The sequence below is a fragment of the Notolepis coatsorum genome, assembly GCF_963971535.1.
Source record: "Notolepis coatsorum genome assembly, chromosome: 16".
Classification (NCBI taxonomy): Eukaryota; Metazoa; Chordata; class Actinopteri; order Aulopiformes; family Paralepididae; genus Notolepis; species Notolepis coatsorum.
The window spans coordinates 76,085,522-76,111,548 of NC_140180.1; the positions used below are offsets into that span (position 1 = coordinate 76,085,522).

The following is a 26,027-nucleotide window of genomic DNA, read 5'->3' on the forward strand; positions in this document are numbered from 1 at the left end:
ATTCAATAACAATGCACTCCTGATTAGAAAACGACCTATAAGATTCCCTAGATGGGAAAAGCAAGGCATACATACATTAGGAGATGTTTTCAACAAACAGGGTATTTGTAGCTATGATGAAATAGAAGAAAAAAATTAATCTCACCGGTTCCACATATCTTTTTTACGCACAATTATTGTTATGTTTGAAGACTCACAGTGTTCCATTAAGGATACCAATTGCACACCACAGATACCACAAATTTTTCTATGAAAGAGAGACATCGAGAGGTTTTGTATCAGATTTTTATCATCAATTACTAACGGCTTCGTATGAAACCCTCCACCTAGACTCTGTTTGGAGGAGGGATATACCAGACCTAGAAAAAGATTTTGATTGGCAAGAAGCCTGGGCAAATGTTCGACTTGCATCAAGGAACCCGGACCATCAACAAATCAATCTTAACTATATTCATAGGACATACTTGACTCCTATAAGACTGAACAGAATGGGTCTTAAACAAGACTCCAAATGCTCCTTATGTACAAATGGGGACGAGGGGACATTTATGCACATGTATTGGGACTGCCCACCAGTTAAGATATTCTGGGAAGAAGTGACCCAGCAATTATCAAATCTCTTAATTCTGAATATACCTGTACACCCCTCTATATTACTGCTGAATGATGTTTTTGAATATGCAGTACCTATACAGCAAAAGAGATTGGTTTTATCTGGTATTACAGTGGCTAAAAAACTGATAGCATCACGATGGTTTCAACCGGAAAAAAATTGCCGAAAGGTCTGGATTCTTACATATCTCGATGTGATTTATCTAGAAATATCTACAGCAAGAATTTTGGGTCTCAATGAATCCAAATTGACAATGTGGTTAGAAGTGGTGGAGAGAATAAAAGCTAGCATTTAATGGTAGTGTCTGGTTAGGAGCGAAGGATAATGGATGGATTATCCATTGGGGGGTCCAGGGCGGGGGGTGCGAGCAAGAGCATATGTGTGTAGGGGAATAGATAGCAGGTATTAGGGGTATATCTTGTATAAGACATTTATCCAAACGGTGAGTTAACTGATCTACACTGTTTTACAATGCTTGTATATCTAATCGTGTGTTGTCATGTTTGTTTATGTGTTTGTTTAATAATCATATTTCAAATGTGTCCGGATGGCAGAATTCAGTACTGTATCTACAAAACCTTCTGTTTAATCATCTTCCATTTATTAATTTGCTTAGATTTTTCAGGTCTGGTCAATTTTAGCATGGTGTTATTCACAGTTAAAGATAAAAATGTTTTTATTGATATTCTCATTTGGTTCATTACAATTTACTCAAGCCTAGTAACAGACACAGTATTTCTGACACTGGGAATACATTCCCTGAGATCCATATAGATGTCCCTAGAATCAGATACCAAGAACATGCAAATGGTCCATATTAAAAAAAAGTCTGTAAATGTGTATTCTACGTTCATATGGAATGAATGAGCTAAAAAATAATAATAAAAAAGAAAATTATTATTATTATTATAACGCAATAATTTGCTGTGTAATTAATTAATCTAACGCGATAAACTGACCGCCCTCATTTATATGGTTGTATGGATGAAGGAATTGTCTCATTGTCAACAATATTATTCCTCCAATATTATCCACTTGACCTTGCTTAACACATTGACCGCCAGCAGCAGGGGGCGCTGATCCCCCTTCATCGCCAGGTCTTTATTCAATGGATATAGTTTTAGACTGCGACATTTGCGAGTGCTTAAAATTAGGGATGCTCGATATTGGCTTTTTTACCGATACCGATATTCCGATATTGTCCAACTCTTAATTTCCGATACCGATATCAACCGATACCGATATATGCAGGGTTTCCCCGTCCAAAAAACGGAATAATTTCAGGTAACTAATAATTTCACTGGATATATATATATATAACAAATATTGTTTTTTTTTTTTTTTTTTTTAAACCGATACCGATATTTTCCGATATCACATTTTACTGCCGATATCGGCCGATAATATCGGTCGGCCGATAATATCGGACATCCCTACTTAAAATATATCTTATATTATATCTATGGGTCTAATAACGCCGTCGACTGTCAGTGAGTTGCTTCTAGTCAACATGCCCAAAACAGATTGTTTTTTCATCCATACATTTCCGTTTCATACCGTTTTGAATAGAGTATGGTTTGGGTGCTTTTGAGTAATTCCAGGAAAAAGACGAGAAAAAGGCATTTTACTGTAATCCAGTCATCACGTTGTAATTTTTCGGCTGATTATCTAATCATCCTGAAATCAATGCTAGATTATTGTTGTGAAGGGCCAGATTAAACCGAATATATATATTTATTTATATATATATATATATATTTAATTGTATTTGTATATTCTCTAATATTCCCTGATATCCCTTGTATATTCCTTGTACAATATGCATTGAATATCCATTCTAGCCTACTGAACATCCCATAATAGTCTCCATTCTACTATTGGTCGAGACCTTGGTGCCAGGCTGCCATACCTCCCAGACCCAGTTCAAACGTACCGCTCAACATGTACGAACAAGTCCTAGTTCCGCGTAGGAATCTGGCTACCGCACCACTAATGGGACTATTTGTTCATAGTGCGTATATATACTGCGCTACTAAAGTAGGACTTCCTTTTCAGTCCAGTTTCTTACCCTCCAATAGAGTCACAGACGTAAAGCCTCCCCGCGACGCCACGTGTGGGAGTAAGGCCAAGTTCGGCTTACCATCGGTATTGAGACATCGTGTATATTAATATTTGAATAGTCATATTTGGCACTATATCGTCGAGTTGGACGTAGTCTATTAAGCTAATAATAGTCTGTTAATATATAGTGCTTCGTGCGGTGAGAATACTACCGTAGTCAGCACCCCATCGTTCGGGCAGAAAACTGGCTGCTTATCCAGGGTGGTTGACCCCACGTGAAGCTGCACCCGAGGAGCCCCAGAGCCGACGAGCGAGTGGACCTGTATACCGGATTATTCTACCGACGACAGCCCGCCTTCCCAGGCACGGATTATGCTTTGTATACGTTGATTATTCCATGGATAAAGACCCCCGACACTGCCGTGTGTTGGAACCCCCCCCCCTGGAGAGGACGCAAGGTGAGGAGACGCTCTGCAAGACGAGGTCGCTTCACGTCTCTCCTCCGTGGACCGGAGGACGCCGGCCCACAAAGAGTCCATCTGCTTTCATCTGTGGTCCAAGGATCGCCGGCGCATTGAACGGCACTACAGTGGGTTCACCTGGGATACCCTTGGCCGGATGAGGCAGCCGGATTCTACCCCCCCCCCCTTCCTACTCCTGTCGGCTTACAAGCGACCGGATTAACCCCCCCTAGTGTATCCAGCCTATAATCATTAAAGTATCATTGCTGTTATTCCTTAAACTATTCCAGGTCGTATATGTACCACCTGCGCCTTCAGAGATTGGACATTCTCTATTGATATACTGACGAATACTCTTGCCATAAAAGTGCATACTAATTCCCATTCATAAATGTGATTGATTTGATTAAGTGCTTGCTCTACACACCATCGCTGTGTAGAAATAAAGACCTATTTCTAATTCGTACATTTGTGTTGGATCCGTTTCATCTACGTGACAGTGTTCATCATAATATATTTATGCCGTGTACTGGGTGGCCGAATATTAAGTACAAAGGTAGTGGTAGTAAGTATCATATCTAGTAATACAGTCAGGGAATTGTACCCCTCAGTTAAAATTGGTCCTTCGAGCCGGAGGGTAATTAGTGTAATATTAATATAGTGTTATTAATATTGAAATGGCCTATGATGAACACTCCACGAAACGATCCTCCTAACCAACGCCCGCAGCGCGAACGACGGCTCCCTCAGTACTTAGAGGCTTACGCTGTCAGTCAACAACCTAGTCTTCTACTAACAGTAAACGCGGTAAAACTAGAAAGTAAAAGTATGTCTAACCCCAACGCCCAGACTACCCCGACCATAGAGGCCCCTACGGGTTCTAATGTAACTGACCAAGTTCACGGTGGGGACCAGTGGGAACCAGACATGACTTCACACCCCGCCAGTACTGAAGAAGTAGTCCCCGACGAGTCCCGGGAGGAATACAACGCTACCGAGAGAGAACTCGGCACGGAAGAAGACGGGGAGAGCACCGTGGAGATAGAGCTCCAAGGCTCCGCATGAGTACCCCGAGGGAAGGCTCCCCTATACAACCGCCTTCTCCCAGCGAGGCAGAGAGGACCCTACAGCAGGCCTTCCTTATCAGCCTGAACGCCGCTGCTGAACGCGACCGACTGCAGATCCAGCAGCGGAGCGAAGAAGAGCATATACGTCTAGAAATAAGACGCATTCAGAGAGAAGAGAATGTGGCCCGAGACCGAGCAGACAGCCAGCGAGCAGCTGCTGGTGCTCTACGGGACGCAGAGCGCGACAGACAGCAAGCGCAACTAATAGAACAGCTGATCAGACGGACAACACCCTCTCCCTCCGCCAGAGGCTCCAGGAACTCGTCTAGACACACCTCCAGGGCGGCATCCCCTAGCCGAGTAAACAACCCTGAACTTGACCAACAGACGAGGTCTATACCCCCCACAGACCACCTCCCCCCACCGGTCCAAGCGAGACCTAGCAACCGGGAAGGAGCAGCATATCCTGTGGAGAGGCTAAACCAGAGACTACAAGCACTGGATGACCTAACTGAAGACGAAGAGGAAGAGGAGGAGAACCACGCCCGACGACAGCACAGTACTCTACCGGACCAGGAGGTCCGGTACAGCCCAGGCTATACTCCCGCGGAGCTGCGCTACAGACCCCCGACTCTATACCCGGGTGAGCACGACGCACGACCCGCACCGAGGAACAGCACCTGGACAAGCGGGCCATGGTACACTGCCGGTACCAGCCCATACCAAGGAGCGGGAGGAGACTCGCCTAGGAGGCCTCTCCCCCAACGCTCGCCGATGTATCCACAGTCAGCGTCATACATTGGCACGCCTATGGTACCCGACTTCACCCAAGAGAACCGGGCCCAGTATACAGAACTCTGCATGTGTCTGGAGACCATGTTGGTGGATGTATTGGATGAACGCCATAAATACGCCATCCTACTGAAGCACTTAAAGGTACCCCGCGCACATAATATAGCGCTCGCCTACGCGACTTCCACCACCCCATACACAGCAGCGCTGGTAGCATTGGACCAGAGGTATGGGCGCATATGGGATTACGTGATCCAGGAGATCCGACACATCGACCGCTTACCCCCAGCAATAGACAATCGAGCACTGGACGACCTGTCCATCAGAGTGCAGTCCCTGGTAGGGATGTTGGGAGCACAGAGAGAGAAGGGGAGGCATGAACTTTACGCCAACTCAAATGTGGAAAGGATCTTGGAGAAGCTGCCGCCCGCTCGACAGGAGCGTTTTAGGCGGCAGAGAGACCACCGAGACCCGAATGGCCCCGAACCGAACCTCCTCGATCTAGCAGACTTCCTGGCGAGAGAAGTCAGCAGCCTACGGCTAGATACATTCGGACGGAGCACCCCTGGCTCCAGAGAAGGAACCAGACGACTAAATGATGGAAGAAGATCGGTGACTGTGATGCACCAATCGGAGTCAGTACCGAGCAGCAGGAGCCACAGTACCCCCTCCAGAACGGAGAAGTGGAAGATAGTGTGCCCCTACTGTGAGAAAGAACACTGGCTAGCGCAATGTGACTCCTTCCCCAAGCTGAACGCGGAGGAAGCAAGTCAATGGATAAAGTCCAACAAGCGCTGTTTTCGCTGTGCGCGCTCACACATGGCAGCCGAATGCCGCTTAAAGAAAAGGTGCACCAAGTGCGATGGAGCCCATCTGGACATACTTCACGACAGTAACAGACGGCGCCCTTCACCCGCACCATCCAGCAGCAAAGCGAGCGTCATGTACATCGATCCCGCCAGCAGCAGTGGAGCCCGAGTACTCCTAAAAGTAGTGCGTGTGACACTAAGCTACCAGAATAAAGTCCTGGACACTTACGCCGTCCTCGATGACGGGTCAGAGAAGACCCTTCTGCTCGCCTCCGCTGCGGCCCAGCTAGGGCTGCGGGGAAGCGAAACCCAAATGACAATTCGGACAATAAGACGAGATTTGAAGACGATAAAGGGCGAGAATGTCTCATTCTCTATCGCAGCAAGCGGCCAGCCTGAGCGACGGTACCAGATTACAGACGCTTTCACCAGCCAAGAAATAGGACTGTCGCGGTACACATACCCCGTCGCCAAGCTGATGGAGAAATATGCACATCTGCGCAAGTTACCGATCCCGCTCATAGACAATGCTATGCCGACCCTGTTGATAGGCTCCGACCATGCAGACCTCATTGTCCCGATAGACCGGGTTCATACCGGACCCCGAGGCTGTCCTGCAGCAGTCGAGACCCGTTTGGGATGGACTCTCCAAGGCCCGCTCGCCAAATCTCTCAACCGAAGTACAGCCACTAGATGTCTCCACTCCCGAGTCACAGAGGGAGAAACCGCACTCCTGCAACACGTAGAGCGGTTATGGACCTTGGAACAAATGCCCTTTAAGAACGGAAAGAAAGACATTCGCTCTAAAGATGACATTTACGCCATTCACCTCCTCGAGACAGGGACCAAGAGAGTCCCGGTCAACGGCGTGTTGAGATACGCCACGCCACTCCTGCGGCGAGAAGGAATGCCTACTTTCCACGCCAAGACAGACGCCACAGAACGGTACCTGCTGAACACGGAGCGGCGCTTAGCCAAGAACCCCGCCCAAGAGAGTGTATACCGCGCTGAGATTGAGAAGCTCATCACAGCGGGACACGTCACAAAGATGGACATTAAAGAGGCTGACCAGACCACTGAATCGTGGTACGTGCCTCACCACAAGGTCCATCACAACGGTAAAGACCGCATAGTATTTAACTGCAGCTACCAGATCGGATCCCAAAATCTGAATAAAGAGTTACTGCCCGGTCCCACACTCGGCCCCTCCCTACTCGGCGTTCTACTCCGCTTCCGCCAGGAAAAGGTGGCCATCAGCGGGGACATTAAAAGAATGTTCCTGCAGGTGAGATTAGTAGAGGAGGACAAGCCCCTGTTACGGTTCCTATGGAGAGAGAAGCCTGGAGATGAGCACCCAGCCATCTACCAATGGGAAGTCCTCCCCTTCGGAACGACGTGCAGCCCCTGCTGTGCTACATTTGCACTACAGAAACATGTAGCAGAGGACCCAGCAGCGGACGAAGAGGTCCGACACAGCGTAAAGAACAGCTTCTACGTAGACAACTGTCTACAAAGCCTTTCAACCCAGGAAGAAGCCGAGGCTCTCCTGATTAAACTCCGCGCCTCATTGATCAAAGGCGGCTTTGATCTCAGGCAGTGGGCCAGCAGCGATCCGCAAGTACTGCGCAGCCTCTCCTCCGAGGACAAGGCAGCCAGCAGCGAGACCTGGATGGCTACAATCCCGGGAGAAGCCCAGGAGATGACCCTGGGATTGGTGTGGCGATTCAAAACAGATTCGCTTCACTACAGACACAAGCCCTTGACTACGGAGCAGGGAAGGCCGGCGGCGGCGCCGACCACCAGACGGAGTGTGTACACAACACTCGCCCGACAATATGACCCGCTAGGATGTATTCTACCGTACACCACCAGGGCAAAAATGATTGTACGAGCATTGTGGGACAAGGACCAGGGCGGGGACGACCCCATTCCCGCACACCTTGCATCCACCTGGAGAGAGTGGGAGATGGAGCTCCACTCACTCCCAGGCGTTAATATGCGCCGAAGCTACTTCCCACCCACGGTGAGGCCAGAGACATGTAAAATGGACTTACACGTCTTCAGTGACGCCTCAGAGGTCGCATACGGATCAGTAGCCTACTTGCGGGCCCAAGAAAGGGGGGGAGAGATCTACACAGCATTTGTCCTCGCCCGCTCGAGAATAGCCCCACGCAAGCAACAATCTATCCCACGTCTAGAGCTCTGCGCAGCCCTAGCCGGAGCGCACCTAGCCACGCTCATCCAACGTGAGCTCACCATACCGGTGTCTAGAACAATCCTGTGGTCAGATTCCACGACAGTACTCGCCTGGATCAAATCGGACTCATGCAAGTACAAAGTCTTCGTGGGAGTCAGAGTCACCGAGATTCAAGACTTAACCGAAGAGTTAACCGGAGAAACAGAGTGGCGCTACGTTGATACAAAACAGAACCCAGCTGACGTCATCACCCGGGGGATGCCCCTAGATGACCTCACCCGTCGCAATGTCTACAGTGACGGCCCCGCATTCCTAAGACTCCCGGAAGGACAGTGGCCCATGCCTATCCCGAGGGAAGCAAGTCCAGAGGAGGTGGAAAATAAGAAGTCTGTGTTCTGTGGATTGAGCACTGTTATCTCCGCAGACCCCAACACACTCCTGATGGGGCGGCTAGATCCCGCGTTACCCCAGACAATGTACCGGCCTGAAGAAGCGAACGGCCGACGAATGTGGAGGTACAGCCAAGTATTAGCCGACAAGTTTTGGAGCAGTTTCCTACTACACTACCTACCGTCTCTACAGACCCGCCAGAAGTGGGTAAAGGAGAGAGACAATTTGACAGAAGGAACAGTCGTCATGATTATTGATCAATCACTGCCCAGAGCTATGTGGCCGGCCGGCCGCGTATGCAAAGTGATCACCGGTGCCGACGGCAAGGTCCGAGCAGCTGAAGTGCTTGTCCAGGGTCGCACTTACACCCGTCCCGTGGCGAGGCTCATAGAACTGCCCCGACTCCCAGACACAATCGATGATGACCATGACCCTATAACCCTATGACTTTGTGAAGTTGACTGACCCCTACAGCAAACCCTTATGTGTAAATAGACAACGCGATTAATCTGTCTCTGTTTAACTGATTAGGTCTGGGACCAATCAGGGGGTGGCTGTTGTGAAGGGCCAGATTAAACCGAATATATATATTTATTTATATATATATATTTAATTGTATTTGTATATTCTCTAATATTCCCTGATATCCCTTGTATATTCCTTGTACAATATGCATTGAATATCCATTCTAGCCTACTGAACATCCCATAATAGTCTCCATTCTACTATTGGTCGAGACCTTGGTGCCAGGCTGCCATACCTCCCAGACCCAGTTCAAACGTACCGCTCAACATGTACGAACAAGTCCTAGTTCCGCGTAGGAATCTGGCTACCGCACCACTAATGGGACTATTTGTTCATAGTGCGTATATATACTGCGCTACTAAAGTAGGACTTCCTTTTCAGTCCAGTTTCTTACCCTCCAATAGAGTCACAGACGTAAAGCCTCCCCGCGACGCCACGTGTGGGAGTAAGGCCAAGTTCGGCTTACCATCGGTATTGAGACATCGTGTATATTAATATTTGAATAGTCATATTTGGCACTATATTGTCGAGTTGGACGTAGTCTATTAAGCTAATAATAGTCTGTTAATATATAGTGCTTCGTGCGGTGAGAATACTACCGTAGTCAGCACCCCATCGTTTCGGGCAGAAAACTGGCTGCTTATCCAGGGTGGTTGACCCCACGTGAAGCTGCACCCGAGGAGCCCCAGAGCCGACGAGCGAGTGGACCTGTATACCGGATTATTCTACCGACGACAGCCCGCCTTCCCAGGCACGGATTATGCTTTGTATACGTTGATTATTCCATGGATAAAGACCCCCGACACTGCCGTGTGTTGGAACCCACCCCCCTGGAGAGGACGCAAGGTGAGGAGACGCTCTGCAAGACGAGGTCGCTTCACGTCTCTCCTCCGTGGACCGGAGGACGCCGGCCCACAAAGAGTCCATCTGCTTTCATCTGTGGTCCAAGGATCGCCGGCGCATTGAACGGCACTACAGTGGGTTCACCTGGGATACCCTTGGCCGGATGAGGCAGCCGGATTCTACCCCCCCCCACTTCCTACTCCTGTCGGCTTACAAGCGACCGGATTAACCCCCCCTAGTGTATCCAGCCTATAATCATTAAAGTATCATTGCTGTTATTCCTTAAACTATTCCAGGTCGTATATGTACCACCTGCGCCTTCAGAGATTGGACATTCTCTATTGATATACTGACGAATACTCTTGCCATAAAAGTGCATACTAATTCCCATTCATAAATGTGATTGATTTGATTAAGTGCTTGCTCTACACACCATCGCTGTGTAGAAATAAAGACCTATTTCTAATTCGTACATTTGTGTTGGATCCGTTTCATCTACGTGACAGTGTTCATCATAATATATTTATGCCGTGTACTGGGTGGCCGAATATTAAGTACAAAGGTAGTGGTAGTAAGTATCATATCTAGTAATACAGTCAGGGAATTGTACCCCTCAGTTACAATTATCATTATTATATCTCGTCGTGCATACATGAAATTACCGTCGTAGCGGGGCGCTCGCCCCCCCCCCCCCCCCCCCCCACCGCAGTCAATGGTAATAAGCACATACACTTACACACAGATAGCTGTGATCGCGGTAGAAATAAATGTCAGATCAATGATCAAATTTATATATAGTGTTCTTACCTTGTATCTGATGTAATGCAAAAGAAATAATCCAATTATCTGATCGCAATTCCAAATACTGCTTGTGGAGGTCCGTACCACACTACCGACCGTTACATATGGGCGGGCGGGCAGGCGGGGTTACTGTTCGATGCCATCGTTGTATAGAACTGGCTCGCCTGAGTATTTAAACCCCGCCCGCCCGGCTCAGATCGGCTCCTAAAACACACCAGCCAATTTTCAATGAGATGCAATAGCTCTGTATGGCAGGGTTGACCGTCTGCCAGCTCAGACAGGGTCTGAAGGGTATACCAGAGGCTGCAGCTATGAATTATGAATAGATATAGCGAATAAACGAAATAACGATCCCAAAAACGAGTTAACTCGTTTCTGGCGCTGAACGCATGGCGGGCAATAACGAGTTAACTCGTTTCTGGTGCAGATTGTGTTAAATGTCCCCTGTTTTGCTATTCCTTTCACTATTTGGGCAATTTTACACAATTCCTGTGAGTCTATGGAACACATCTGTAAGTGTTTTTCTTTTTTAATTCATTGTTTCGTATTTCTAATCAAGTACTCTAAAGCAGCATTTTTCCACTTCAAGATTTCAAGCTGTTTTTGGCTGGGCTCCACCCATACTCGCAAAGCGCTTTGAGTGACAGTCACCAACCAACGTTACATCCAGCCTGTTTGAAAATACTAGAATCCAACATAGTTATGTTATGGATGGATCATCACCGTTTGTCCTCTTCCTCTTCATAATAATATTCAATAGTTCGCTGTAGTCTGAACTCTGGGGAGCTCTCAACTCGGCGACAAATAATGCCTCGGCCGGTGTTATGCCGAATTCGGACTCCCTGCCAGAATCCGACTCCCCCTCACGTGAACGCGCGCATACACTATCAGATTTCTGTCATAAAACGATAAAGCGGACAGAAATGCAGGAACGTTTTGATTATATTTAAAAGGCTTTGACATAGTAAAAACAAAATAAGTGGAGTTTCGAAGCTGTAAGCTGAATACAAGTCATAGGAACACCCACGTGCTTCCCCCTTCCTACTGTATAAGAAAGAGGAAAATCGCTAAATGCAGAAACGCTACAGTAAAATAGTAACATTAATACACTATTGACACATGTGCAGACAGTTGACTGTTGCTGAGTAATGATTTGACAACTTCTGTCCATAATAAATATAACCCTGACAGTGAATCAATGACTAATTACGACATTTGTACTTACTGATTCGATATTTTCTTTTCGGGTCCCGAATACCCGATTACTCAGTACAGCTCCCTTCTTTAGTAACATCCTGGAAATCATCCTGGAAATCATCCCAGCATTATAAAGTCCTTGATTCTCAATGTCCTCCTTGCAAAAATGTGCGGTACACACCGGACTCCGAGCAGTTGGGACAAACATTCGGTGGGTCTCCAAAAACAAAACAAACTTGGCCCATTGCTGGCCGATCACGACATCATCAGGAAATTAATGCAAGGACGTATTCGCTGCTTGGCAGTCAGGAACAGCACAACATATCTTGCCCGTCTTGCTCATAACGTTTTAAAATGCTAACCCAATGCTAACTAACTGTTAAACTTCAATTCAACGCATTTGCTTGTGTACTGCAATAAATAATGGTTGAGTGTGCGCGGTGGTTACAAACATAGAGGGGGTGTTACTATGCAGATGATAATTCTTACATAGAGGGGGCGTTACTATGCAGATGAGAATTCTTTCTACATCAGCAAAACAGTCAAATTCAAATGGCTTAGTTCAGTGTGGGAGCATCTCCTGAGATCTGAACTGGCGGAGTGCGCCAAAATGAGAATTAGAGAAATAGACATTGTTGATACAGCCCCAGATTGCTAGAAAACAATGCTAAACACTGGAAAAGGCCATTTATAAGACAGGGGACCTTTAACTTCTTAACAGGCACCCAGAAAAGTGGAATTTTTTTTTTACTTGAACTGCATACTTTTTTTGAAAAGCATATCTTTATACTTATAGCACATGCATAAGCCTGGTCTCTTTTGAAAGATAACATTCTGAAGTTTCTTACACAATAAAGAAAAATCACTTTTAGTGCTGCTAATGCAATAGAGTAGCATAGGGCTGAACTTGAGTTGTACTTGTAATTGTGTACTCACGTTTTTCTGTAGTAGTTGCAATATCCCCAAAGAATTGTATAAGCTGGGAAACATAGCCTGAAGTCTTATGTAATACAGGTCCAAATTTCATAAGAATCCATTCAGAAATGGGTGATTTTGCTAAACTGTGTAAAAAAAAATGAAGTTCTCCAGTAATCCATTTCCTCATTGACGGCAAAGCATTCCATGTGTTTTTCACTTCCGGTTTTTGCTCGTCAATTTTCACCTAGATCCCTGATTCGCACAACCCCACGTGGGGTATCATTGGAAAGCTACACTCATTGGCTACAACCCTGTCCAATATCATCCAATAATCATTCGCAATCGGCGAATGATTGACAGTTCCAGAGCCTCGGGAGTCTCGACATTCTATTTCTTATGGTGATGTAGGCAAATCTTTTGTGTGGTTGAAAAATAGAAAATACATTTAAACACAATTAAGCATTAGAATAGTCAGAGTCTTGAGGTTTAATTGAATGTAAATGCATTCCTGACCAGCGTTAGTGGACGTACAGCAACTCCACTATGGCTACGTTCATATTGTAAGCCTTACGCCGGAACCTCACCCGCAGGCACTCGCTGGTTTCGTGCGAGAACAGCTTGCGTGGCCGTCCACACCGAGTCCGACTTCAGAGCGGGCGGAAGCGCACGGATTTACATTGGAACAGCTGTAAATGCCTAGTCTATGCGAAGTCAGTCTCCGTTTAAGATTTTTTAAAGATTTCCAGTTCCAGTGTTCTATTGTCCATTTTGCATGTATAACCCGTTATTATCTCATTAATTAGAATGTTAGAATACATTTTAGAATGATGAAATCAGTGTGACTGTACTCCTGAAAAAGTATAGTATGTTTTATTTCTATTGGGAAAGATACAGACACATTAGCTGGTTGAACAACATCTATATGTGTGGTAATAATGCAGATATTGAGTGTATTTCTGTGAAAATGCGCGTGGCACACGCCTCTGAATCCAACGCTTCCAGCCCGCGATTCGCCTGCTCATGGCCGGTGTAAACAGCGACGCCCGTTAACATGGGAGCGAAAGTGAAGCGCTGATCGCCCGCGTCCCGCGTTCGGTGCATTTGGGCCGTTAGTGCTCAATTCTGATTTGTTGCTCAGATCCGATTTTTTTGTTTGGCTGTTCACATTGTGTTTTAAATGTGGCCAATATCCAGTGTGAACTGGTCACGCTCCTGAACTGACTGACCCGCAGGTGCATATGAACAATAATGAAGATGGACATAAACAGGCAGGATACTGAACTTAGTCACAGTTTATGCCATGGTTTAATTTATAAATTGATGTGCAGTGGAGGCCAGATAATCTGTGAGTAGTGATAATGGAGGCGAGGAGGAGGTGATAGAGAGCTATTTCTTCTTTCGATATGCTTTCAAACACTGGACCGGTTATGATGCGCCCCCTCAAGTTTTGCTTGTACAGAAGTATCACCCCAAATACTTAAAAGGTAAACACCTCCCTGTCCCTCCACTGACCACCTCCATCACAGCTGTCTTCCATGTTTGTATTCACTGACTCACCAGCGCAGAATTGTGATAAAGGTCCAAGTGTGACGCAAAAAATGTGATCAGTCACACAGTCACATGAGTGAAAGAAAATCAGAATTGGGCCACTTTCACCTGCAGTCTGAACGTAACTTCAACAGCCCTGGGGAAAACCCCAAATCATATGTGCATAATTTGTAATTTTGACAATGTTTTCTCTTCCAGGGAACATTAGCCGCAGACAAAAACGAGATCCTGTTCGCCGAGTTTAACATCAATTACAACAACGAGTCTCTCCTCCACAGGAAAGGCACTGTTCTCATTTGGCAGAAGGTGGGTCCCTTGACAAGAAACATTTTGAATGATTTTTATTTTGTAGATGAGCAAGTAAAGCCCTCGCTCATTTTGTTTTGTTGTCTTTTTGTTGTTTAATTGATTTAAGTATTGTTACTATTATGATCGTGTGTGAGTGTGCGTGCATGTGGTGGGAGGTGGACACCCATGCAGGTGTGTGTGTGTGTGTGTGTGTGTGTGTGTGTGTGTGTGTGTGTGTGTGTGTGTGTGTGTGTGTGTGTGTGTGTGTGTGTGTGTGTGTGTGTGTGTGTGTGTGTGTGTGTGTGTGTGTGTGTGTGTGTGTGTGTGTGTGTGTGTGTGTGTGTGTGTGTGTGCGTGCGTGCGTGCGTGCGTGCGTGCGTGCGTGCGTGCGTGCACAGTGTGTAGATACATCTCTAGTAGGAATGTTTGTGAACAGGCTGGTGTTTGTGTACGTACTGGTGTAAAGGTTGCTGGCCACTCTCACAAAAGGGAGAGGGGGAAACAAAAAGCTGGGAGGAAAACAAGCTAAACAAGTTGTTGATACACTATTGAACAAAAAAAATGTTTTGTTGGGTGAAAATATTTGACAATAAAATTAAAAATGCCCTCGTCGAGCTCACCTCCCGCTCTCATCCCTCCTCCTCAGGAAGAGGAGACCGTGACCAGGCTAGTGAAGCGTCCCAATGAGGAGGAGAAGGAGGTGTGCGTGATGCGCAGCAGGAGGAGAGTGCAGGCCCACCACTGTGACATCATAGGGGACGGGTTCTGGGAGGAACACGCAGACGTCCTCGAAGATGAGAACTGCTAACGATGGTTCCCACGAAGGAAGCCCAGACTTTTCCGAATCGGTTGAAGTGGATCCATCAGGGGCTTTAGCGTCTGACCAGAGACAGACTGATGTAGACTGATGTAGACTAATGACAGTGACACCATGTGTTAAGTAACATCCTGCTTCCCATGAGTCACTGAGTTCCAATATGTCCGCCTGCCGTCTCACAGTGAAACCCTATCTGACACCTGACACTGGTTGACTTTCACAGGAAACCTCTCGCACAGCCGTCGTGCCATTTGTTCCTTAAAGATTTTTTTAATCCAGTCAGAAATTGCTTATTGTGTCATAGGTATAATTTCTGCAGTTTCAGATGTATAATTTGTTTTGACAAGTGTTTTAGGTCGCCCCTCTCTCAGCACAGCCAACTCTCAGTAGGCTGAGGGGGCGTGTCCTTCTGTTCACTAGACACTATAGACCTGTTCGCTGTGCATGTCAGACTCGGTGTGCGCGTGCATCACAGGGGGAAAAAGGAACATAATCCTGGTCAGAACAATGGGCCAGACTACAATATATTTGACAGCCCTGCTGATTTGGCAAAATTACATCCAGCCGTTTTCGTTTGAAACTACTTTTAGTCAGGGGAGTGTCATGGTTTCTCCATAGAGCCCCGTCGTATATTATTTTAGCGCAGCAGCTCGTGCAGGTATGTGGCAACTTAGTCATGTGACTCAGTTGGTATTGCTGATTGGCTCGAACACAGTATGTTTGTATACAGCGAACAGGTCTATATAGATGCTTAACTCACTAGGCTGAGGGGGCGTGGCCTTCTGTTCACTAGACACTATATATAGATGCTTAACTCACTAGGCTGAGGGGGCGTGGCCTTCTGTTCACTAGACACTATATATAGATGCTTAACTCACTAGGCTCAGGGGGCGTGGTCTTCTGTTCACTAGACACTATATAGATGATTGATACATGGCTTGATTCTGTTGATATCCGGGGATAGACATCAAAGGTCTTTAGTCATCATTTTGGCAAATGTTAACAACATGATACAACATACTTTCTGTAAAAGAAAATTCTAAAAAGATTTAATAAGATTGAAAAACAAGATTTTCTTTGTACTGGATCTTTAATTAAACTGTTTTGTCATGTTCTCCCCTTACAGTCACTGTCTTTCTTCATTTAATATGGAAAATAGTTTGGCGTCTTGAGATTAACAAGCCTAACAAGCTGTTCAGAATTGCTTCCCCTCATGATGTACAACAATGGGATGAATTGGCTTTGATTTATCAATATGCTTGTGCCTTTTGGAGATAGGAACATGGCCCAGGCCTACCCATCTGTAAACGTTGTTTTGCTCTCAGGTGTGTGGTAGCCAGGCAGGGAAGGAAATAATTAATTTGAAAATGTGTGTGTTGCTACACCGACCAAAAAACTATGTTTAATACAAGGGAGAAAAGATGTGTTTGAAAATAAACAATTACAATTAGATTTAGACTTGAACAAACATGTTGTATACATTATTTTAAAAGATACATAATGTCCTCTTTAAAGGTGCTATAGATAACATTTAGCCACTAGATGTTGCACTAGAGCATCAGCATGTCATTTATTCAATCAGGTATATTCCACGTAGGGAAATGGGAAGTATGGATGGAGGGGATACATGCCTGCAACATGTAAACAATATTCCTTTTGGACCTGCCAACATTCTTTAAATGATAAATTCATTAATCAATATTTTTTGTCGGGGGGAAGCAATAATTTTATGCCCTGTTGCCCAGGCAGCAGTGGTTTGGCAAAAAAAAATCCGAGTATATATCTGTTTTTTTTTCACATGGTAAATACTAGGGCTGACCCCTATTAATCGATTAGTCGACTAATCGGTAGAAAGGGGCCGTAGTCGACTGGCCAACCTCTTAGTCGAATATAATAAAAAAAAAATATATATATATATATTAATTTTTTTATTTTATTTTTTTTATCATTTTTTTCAAAAGAAAAGAGGCATAGAAGCGTGGCTAACGCTAATGGCACGCATACCAGAGGCTAACTGCCTACGAAAACAGGCACAGAGGCACTGAAAGAGGATTTCACCCATCTAATGAACACACTATACTAGACAAATATCAAGATGGACCAATTGCATGCTTTTGCAGAGGACAAGAAGCCTTCAGTCGACTCCTTCAAACATTAAGCACCCCCCACAGCCCAAATGGAATGATAAAAAAATTTAATAAACAATTTAAAATATTATACTTTTTTTTTTCTTTTTTTTTGTCGACCAATAGTCGACTAATGGCAAATTTTGGCCAATCCTAGTCGACCATCCAAATCCTTAGTCGGGGACAGCCCTAGTAAATACACAGGTCACAGCATGTTTACAGGAATTGTATTTGGAGTGTATTTTGTGACTGTTGGGAACTAGGCTACACTGGCACACCTACTTCCAGTGAATGACGCTAAGCTAGGCTAACATTGCGGCTGTTCCCTAAGCCTAATGCATGCACAGAGAAGAAAAGGGTATGTATCGGCTTGTCTAACTCCAGGGTAGATGGCAAATAAGTTAATTTCCCAAATAGTTGGTGTGTTCCTTTAACAACTTAGATAGGTACTTTCATTCATCCCAAGGGAACTTCAGGTGTCCAATAGCTCACACAGAAAAGGCAAAGTATAGAAGTAAGCAATCACTCATAGAGCTAAGTTAAAAGTGACAAAGCCCCAGTGAAACAAAGCCAAAGATGGAACCATAAACCAAGTGCTGTCATATTATATACAGAACAGATTCCACAGTCCGGTATATAAACAAATAAATCATCGGAATGGATAAGAAGTTTAAGCAGGAGCCAAACAAAAATGATAACGGGTGACATGAATTAAGCAGTTAAAGGGGCACTCCAAAGATAACGCCGGTCACAGCGAAAACACAGAAAAAAACTGCTTAGTACGTACAATCAAAGAAATACACCATCTGTGAGCATAGTACGGGAGTGTACACGACTTGCAGATTCTTTACCTAATACAGCTGACAAGGAGCTAGAGAAGTTAAAGGGGCACTTCACCAAAAAGCAATGTTGATTTATTTTGCTCATAATCTCAGGGGCACTTCACCAAAAAGCAATGTTGGTTTATTTTGCTCATAATCTCACCCACATCCAAAAACTGTTTTGCTCACATTCATTTATGACAATGACATTCATTTTTGACAATTATTGAGAGTGAATGAGTTTGAATATGGCCATGGGTGATGTCATCTGGGAATCCTTGTGTTAATTACAGCTCAATAAAATTATAAGGTAAGGTATGATTGATTTTTATTTAGTACATACAATTTATACAAAAGTATAAAAACAAGGGGTACAAGGATAACATGTGAAAGTCTGTCGATTGGTTTCCAACATGGTCCCAAGAAGAATACAATAAATCACAAAGAAAGAGTTAAGAAGACAAGATAGATAAAACAAGTAGATAATAGACTACACAATTTTCTGAAAGAGCCTCATTACAGCATGTCATGTTCCTGTTCTTTTTTTTTTATCTACTTTTTGTCATGTTCCTGTTCTTCAAGAGTGGTGGCCAAGCACCCACTGCAACCTATTGTTGCAGATGTCGCTTCACACCCCTCTTGAAGACAGCAATAGTGGGGGAGTTTTGGATGGCCCTGGGCAGAGAGTTCCACAGCCGGCAGGCTGTAGACAGAAAGCCATTCTGTGAATAGGAACCCTATAGGCTCATAAACTGAGAGCTGCCCAGACCGTAACTGTCGTCCATGGACCTGAGTTGTATAAGACAAGTTATTGCTATTATTTTTTTCATCTACATTATTTCACAGTGCTGTAATTAACTTAACACAACACAAGGATTCAATGTCCCCCAATGACATCACTGGTGGCCATATTCAAACTTATTTACTCTCAATAGCCGCCAAACTAAATGAACGTGCGCAAAACTTTTTAGAGTTTTTGGACTTGTGTGTGAGATTATGTGCAAAATAAATCTGCATGTTTTGGGTGATGTGCCCCTTTAACACATCCAGTGCCACGCCTCTTACTCATCGTTAACCCCTCATGCCACCTATTAACCCCATGTAAACGGTCACCTTGTTTGTAGAGCTATAACCATATTCTATATTATAGCTAGCCTATGTGGATACAGTACTATAGTCATTTGACACTGGGTTTCTTCCGGTCAAGATGCAAATAAAAAATAAAAAATTCATCCATACGTTCCTGTGTTATACCGTGGTGAATATAAGTATGGTTTTAGGGCGGTCTATCGTAATCCATGAAATGCTGAGTAATAGCGCTACACATCGATTACATTGTGGACTCTAGCGTTCTTCGCCTGAACCCGCTATTGTTCCGGATTCAAGTCCACATTATCGGTATTATGTTCCATCATGAACGCATGAAAGGGGGGGGGGGGGTCGTTTCTGATTATTCGAGTGTCGGTAACGGCATTCGCATTGAACACGACACGGTTACCAGCCCGATCGCTAAGAAGGCATTGCAGGATCAGGCTAGAATTTACGTCAAATCGCTCTTACCTTCGGCCGAAAGTAATCCAAAAAAAATATTCCAATTTCTTGATCGCCATCTGGTAGATCCAATCCCCATTTGATCGACATTATAAACAACCATAACATACGGATCAAGCATAATTGATGGGCTTCGATGTAACCGGCTGAACTGTGTGCTTCGCCGAGAACAAGAAATGAAATCTGAGACCTGGAGTCATTCCACAGCTGAGGATACAATGTTAGAAATGTAGCTCGATACCGCCGCCTGGTAGGATGCGGCCGGTACTGCACCTTCGGATTCCCACTATGCATTTGTCAGCCAACACACAGCACCCTGAGAATGAATCGGGTATTAAAATCGGAAAAAATTCAAAACAACCCAGAAACGAGAATCTTCGTTTATGGCACTGAACCGTTGGGGCACAGAAACGAGAATTCACGTGAACGGCACTGGATATGTTAAGCAGTGGGTTCTGTGGCCAATTGCTGTCTCCTTGTAAAAACGGTCACAGTTTCATTACGTCGAAAAGAGAAGCAAACTTTTATAGCAACACACATGCATGCCTGGTCAAGTTGGCGTTGGCAGCTATAGGGGGAATGCCAGCTATCTGCCGTGGGCAGTCTCTGCACGCTGACCCTGGCCATCTGCCTGTCCCTCTCCTAGCCCACACACCCTGGGCACATACTGTATGTCTCTCCCCTAGTGCGCTCTTCTGAAAATATAGGATCATTTGATATCATGAATGACATTTAGAATATACAGAGTAGCCTAACCGCACTTGATCTGTCAAACTCCCTAACATGATCCTCTTTCAGACCCCTAAGCCTCTTGTGCCGGGGCGTGGTCCCCTCTGTGGGTGAATATCAAATGTCCCCGTTTCAGTACACAAGTCACAGTTCTCAGTCTTTTTGAATATATTAGTGTTTTATAACATCTCCCGCTCGTTGCCGGTAAAGAGGCCGGTAGGATTTAATGGAATAACCTCGAAAATCAATACCTGGCTCAATAATGAGGAGCCTTGTCTTGTTGCCAGGACTCCTATTTAGAGGAGACCTGAATGAATGTGCTTAGCTGTACTGTCACCAGATCTAAGAATACCACACACACTCCACCTGGCATGCAGCCTGTGACACATTTAACACACTTAGAAATAACGGCTCAGTATGAATGACCGGAGGGCTGCCTGTAGTGGAGAGACATACTGTAGTTTGTTACTGTACCAGGTTTGGTTACCATGCATGGCTCTCTAAGGCTACATTCAGACTGCAGTCAAAGTGACTCAGATCTGGGTTTTTTCATGACAGGGTGAACAGCACACATCACACGGAATCTATTTAGATTTGGGCCACTTTCATATCCGATCTTTTGCAATAATAATAATAATAATAATACAATTTATTTATAAAGCACTTTTCAGGAACCCATAGACGCTGATGCGACCTCAGTCTGAACAGTCATGCCACTTTCAACTCTTAGGTCACTCTAGATTGACATTTGCCACAATTCTTTACGTCTAACTTATTAAATGTTCATTTGCACGTGCGGGTCAGTTCAGGAGCATGACCAGTTCACACTGGAATCTGATATTGGCCACATAAAAAAAATTATGTATAATGTAACCGTCAAACAAAAAAACGAAATCAGAATTGAGCACTAAGGCTTGCAGTGTGAACGTAGCCTAAGAGCTCTACCTTTATTTTTTTGACCTATAGCTATGAAAAGATTGTAGCTGATTTAACAGCCTGTAATATCTAACCAGGATATTTGTTGAGCATTTTGATTTGACCATAGTGTGCATTTTTCCCTTAGATGATATTTTACACTGCCTCAGCATTTCCTTTGAAAAATATGTTAATCTGGAAGTTATTTATTTATTTTAAGAAGCGACTTAAGTTGGAGATTTAGCCAGTCGGACAGGCATGAACATACCTTTGCTCACTCAAGAAAACCACCTGTGTGTGCTCGCCTCATTACCAACCTCCATAAATGTTTTGTGACAAGAAATATGGGCTCTAGGCTATGGCTAAAAAAACTGGATATACATCTTAACAGGATAATACGGATATAGGCTACAAGAACTACACTGGCTAAAGGCTATTCAATTTGGATCTATATTAACTAGGTTACTGGGTAACCTATACATTTAAAGTGTTGTATGTGTAACGTTAGATAATGTGATTTGTATTATGAGATAAGATGAGATATTCCTTTAGTGATCCTCTTGGGATCCTCTTGGGGGGGGGTACAGGTATGGGCAGGGTAATAGAAGAAAGACAATAAATATAGGCAATAAAATTAGATCTGCATATAAAAACATGAGAAAAATAAACAATGAAAGCAATATAATTTACTCTGACTATAAAAATATGATGATTGCATGCCCTATATCGGTTATAATATGATAATTATAATAATAATAATAATAATAATAATAATAATAATTATTATTATTATTATTATTATTATTATTATTATTATTATTATTATTATTATTATTATTATTATTATTATTATTATTATTATTATTATTATTATTATTATTATTATTATTATTATTATTATTATTATGCTATAAAGTACAGACGTTTGTGATATAGTGATCCATATTTTTCCATCGTGCATTGCCTGATCTCGTTACGGTACAGTTCTGGAGGGGAGGGGCTGTGTGGCTCGTGGCTGGTGGCTCATCCGAATGAAAATGGGTTAGAGAGAAAAGAGAAGCCGCTCGCAGGGTCTGCAAGCATCCCATCCATCTAAAAACCGACAGCGGCTCAGCGCGATGTTTAACCAACGGTGTCTATAGCTAGATTCTTTTTTTCTCTCGGTTTGACGTTCTTCGGTGCACGAGCTCTGCACCTTTCACATCAATAGGCGACCACGTTTAGTAAGGGAGCCGCTTGTTTTAGGATGTGTCCTGGAGTGCGTCCTGACCGCGTTGATGTGTGTTTTGATGCTGTTCGGTCTGCCCTGCTGTGTCTGTGTCTGATAGTTTCCATACAGTGTGAGGTGTCTACTTTATCTGGAGGCGACGCGTACAGCGGTGAGTCCCTTTTTATTATTATTACCCCGAGCCAATTACCGAGACACGCAATTATATTTTTATAGTGGAATATATTGTGATTGCGTTTGGGAATATGTTTGGATTTACCAACGAACTCTTGGTTCGCTGTGCATGCATAATTAATCTGAAATGTAGATGTTTTCATTTAGTTTTTTTTTTTTAAACCAACAGAGCTGAACCAATTCTTATTGCTCAAATAGCCATTGGAATTGTAATATTTTATGGTATTGCCCCTTGATATCACGAATAACAATAGAGACTGTCAACAATCCTGGAGATGAATGTTACGGCTAACAACAAGTAACAACAACAAGTAACAACACATGACTTTATCATCAGAGGTGGACCGACAGAGTTTTCTGAAGAGCAGCCTGGAGCACGTAGAGATTTATGAGATTACCTATCCCAGATGGCTGCACCCCGGACAACAGGAGGGCTCCTCCAGCGGAGAGGTGAGCTCTCCCCCTCCCTCTCTCTCTCTCTCCCTCTCTCTCTCTATTTATCTTTCTCTCTCTCCCCCTCTCTCTCCCCCCCCTCTCTTTCTCCCTCTTTCTCTCCTATTTCCAATAGGCTTGTATAAATATAGCCTGCAATCCCGTTTTACCAATTAAATTAATTATTAAATTACTGTAGTAATTGAATTGGTAATAGAAAACAATTAATTAGGCATTTTGAAAAAACAAATAAATAATAACAAACAGCAACAGCATCTCCCCTGTAAATTATATTGTTGATTTTGACATCAGACAAACATGAGCGGTTCTGAATGATCCAGATGTTGTGTTCCCACGGCAGCACCCCTCCCAGGCGGTGGTCGTGGTCCAGGCTGAGGGACAGGAGCTGACTCTGCACCTGGAGAAAAACCTGTGAGTGACTCTCCATAAAGTACTGTACTGTCGTTGTTGTTGTTGTTGTTGTTGTTGTTGTTGTTGTTGTTGTTGTTGTTGTTGTTGTTGTGTTTCATACCAAAAGCTTCCTAGCCACATGTGTGTTTGACCCGTAGAGTTCTAGTATTGTTACTATTTGACCAGATGGAGGCCTGTCTATCACCCTGTCACGTGAGGAAGGGTCCATTCCTTTTGTAGGAACAGAAGGGAGGGAGGGAGAAAGGAAGAGAGTGATGTACTAGGGAGGGAGGGAAGGAGAGGAGTATGGAGGACAGAGGGACGACACCCGATCCGTGTGCCTCGGGCAAACAGGAAGTGAGATGCTGTCCGCTGACAATGGAAGGGTGACGGGAAAGGAGAGGAAGAGAGTGACCCTGTGTACCGGACAGTGTGACAGAGAGGGTCACTAGGGCCTGCGTACCGGACGGTGTGACAGAGAGGGTCACTATAGGGCCTGCGTACCGGACGGTGTGACAGAGAGGGTCACTATAGGGCCTGCGTACCGGACAGTGTGACAGAGAGGGTCACTAGGGCCTGCGTACCGGACGGTGTGACAGAGAGGGTCACTAGGGCCTGCGTACCGGACGGTGTGACAGAGAGGGTCACTATAGGGCCTGCGTACCGGACAGTGTGACAGAGAGGGTTCCCCTGGTTTCATCACACCTGGATCTTGGCGAGCGTGTGAGTAAGAGTGGAATATTTTATGAATCTTGGAGAGGAAACCCAAGGAGCAGCACCACCACTCTGCTGCCACAGTGTGCTTCACCGCTCTCTCTAGTGTCAGTCATGATGAACACACCCATGGCCGCCTAGTTATAGTTGAAAGTGGGGGTGCAATTTTTTTTTTTTTTTTTTTTTTTTTACATTTAATGAACACCTGTATGTGCAATTTCCTGCAATATAGAGCCTTCAATCTTGACCAAAATAAAGCTGCTCTTTTCACTATAAAACTCAGTTTATATTGCAGTATGATAGCTATAATAATAATAACTTCACTGCGAGGGCTCTTTTAGCTAACGCTAGCTAGGCACGTATGATAGCCAATTACTATTATAATAATAATAATAATAACTTTCCCATCCTCCCAAAGCCCCTCCAGCCCCGTTCACATCCGCAGCACCAACAACAACAACAACAACTAATTGACGCTATCAATAGCCCCAGTGAGCGCGGCGGCTGAATGAATGAAAACTTTATTTAACAGATTGCAGAATGGGTACAATACAGTACGGCTCAATACACACAATTGTTAACACTTTGGTTGCCTTGGGTTAAATTAATGATATACCATAGATTGCCAGCGCTATTTGTCTATGGAGAAAGTCCCCTTCTTTGCAGGGCTATAACTTTTTAAATTCTATTGCTACATTGCCATTATTAGGGCCCATTCAAAGTCCTATATGTATTGTTCATTGTGTAGCAACGTTAAACTTTTTCATTCACATATTCATAGTAAAGTATGGTCTAATGTATAAGTATGTTTTCATCTCTTCTGCAACTTTCTCCAGAACGTGATATATAGCCCCAAATGCATTATATTGATGATGAAATACAGTTTGATGGCAATCAGCGCGATATAAAAAATTCCAACTAGACGTACTTCTAGAAGTTACTACACGTCATCTGATGTTGACCGGATGGGCGAGGGGGCGTTTATAATTCCGTGGGCAGCGTTATACCAATCATCTAATGTGGGTCAAATGTTGATAAAAGCAGTTAGTATCGAAGATGGTAACGTTACACGCTGAAACTCACCCCAGTCTCCGCGCGCCGTTGGGCGATCATCGTCGAGTAGAAATTTTATCATTATGGGATATATTATTACCCGGTCCATCTCCAGCTTGTATAATGGTATATACGTCCAAATCATGTTGTTTATCGAGTTATTGGCAATCGATCGCTATGTAGAGTGACGAGCTAGAGTGCCGGAACCTATACCGAGTGGCCGGAAGTAATAGGGCCGACCAGCAAAACCTCTACTGCGCTTCCTGTTAAGCGGTTGCGCCGATCGGCCACCAGATGGCGCTCCTGAACCGCCAGAGAGCTCAGTGGGTCCTGCTGGTGGATATCAGGCCAGCGGAGGGGGAATATGAATCCGATTCCAGATTTTTGAAATATTGATATAAGGACGCTGTACAGCGTCCCCCGGCAACTTTAGCATGGCCAGCAATGACGCTGTAAAGCGTTTTTAGGCAGTCAAAGTGTTAAGGGGATGCAGACCAGAGAAAGACGTTTGTCTTGTTTACATCAGGGTCCCCTTTCGTGACTGTG

The 26,027-nt window shown here is 44.5% G+C and overlaps 2 protein-coding genes across 2 annotated transcripts in view; both read left to right on the forward strand.

Annotated features, from left to right (window-relative positions):
• Positions 1 to 16,324, forward strand: part of thg1l (tRNA-histidine guanylyltransferase 1-like) — a 49,437-nt gene extending 33,113 nt beyond the window's left edge. Inside the window, exons 6-7 of the mRNA XM_084332246.1 lie at positions 14,421 to 14,528; positions 15,157 to 16,324. Of these exons, the coding sequence (XP_084188372.1) occupies positions 14,421 to 14,528; positions 15,157 to 15,318 (270 nt within the window). The 3' untranslated portion in view covers positions 15,319 to 16,324. The remainder of the gene's footprint in view (positions 1 to 14,420; positions 14,529 to 15,156) is intronic.
• A 6,868-nt stretch (positions 16,325 to 23,192) lies between these two features.
• The window catches only part of adam19b (ADAM metallopeptidase domain 19b), a gene marked incomplete at both ends in the record, with an annotated part of 62,371 nt that continues 59,536 nt past the window's right edge, over positions 23,193 to 26,027 (forward strand). Inside the window, 2 exon segments of the mRNA XM_084332093.1 lie at positions 23,193 to 23,321; positions 23,665 to 23,735. Of these exon segments, the coding sequence (XP_084188219.1) occupies positions 23,193 to 23,321; positions 23,665 to 23,735 (200 nt within the window).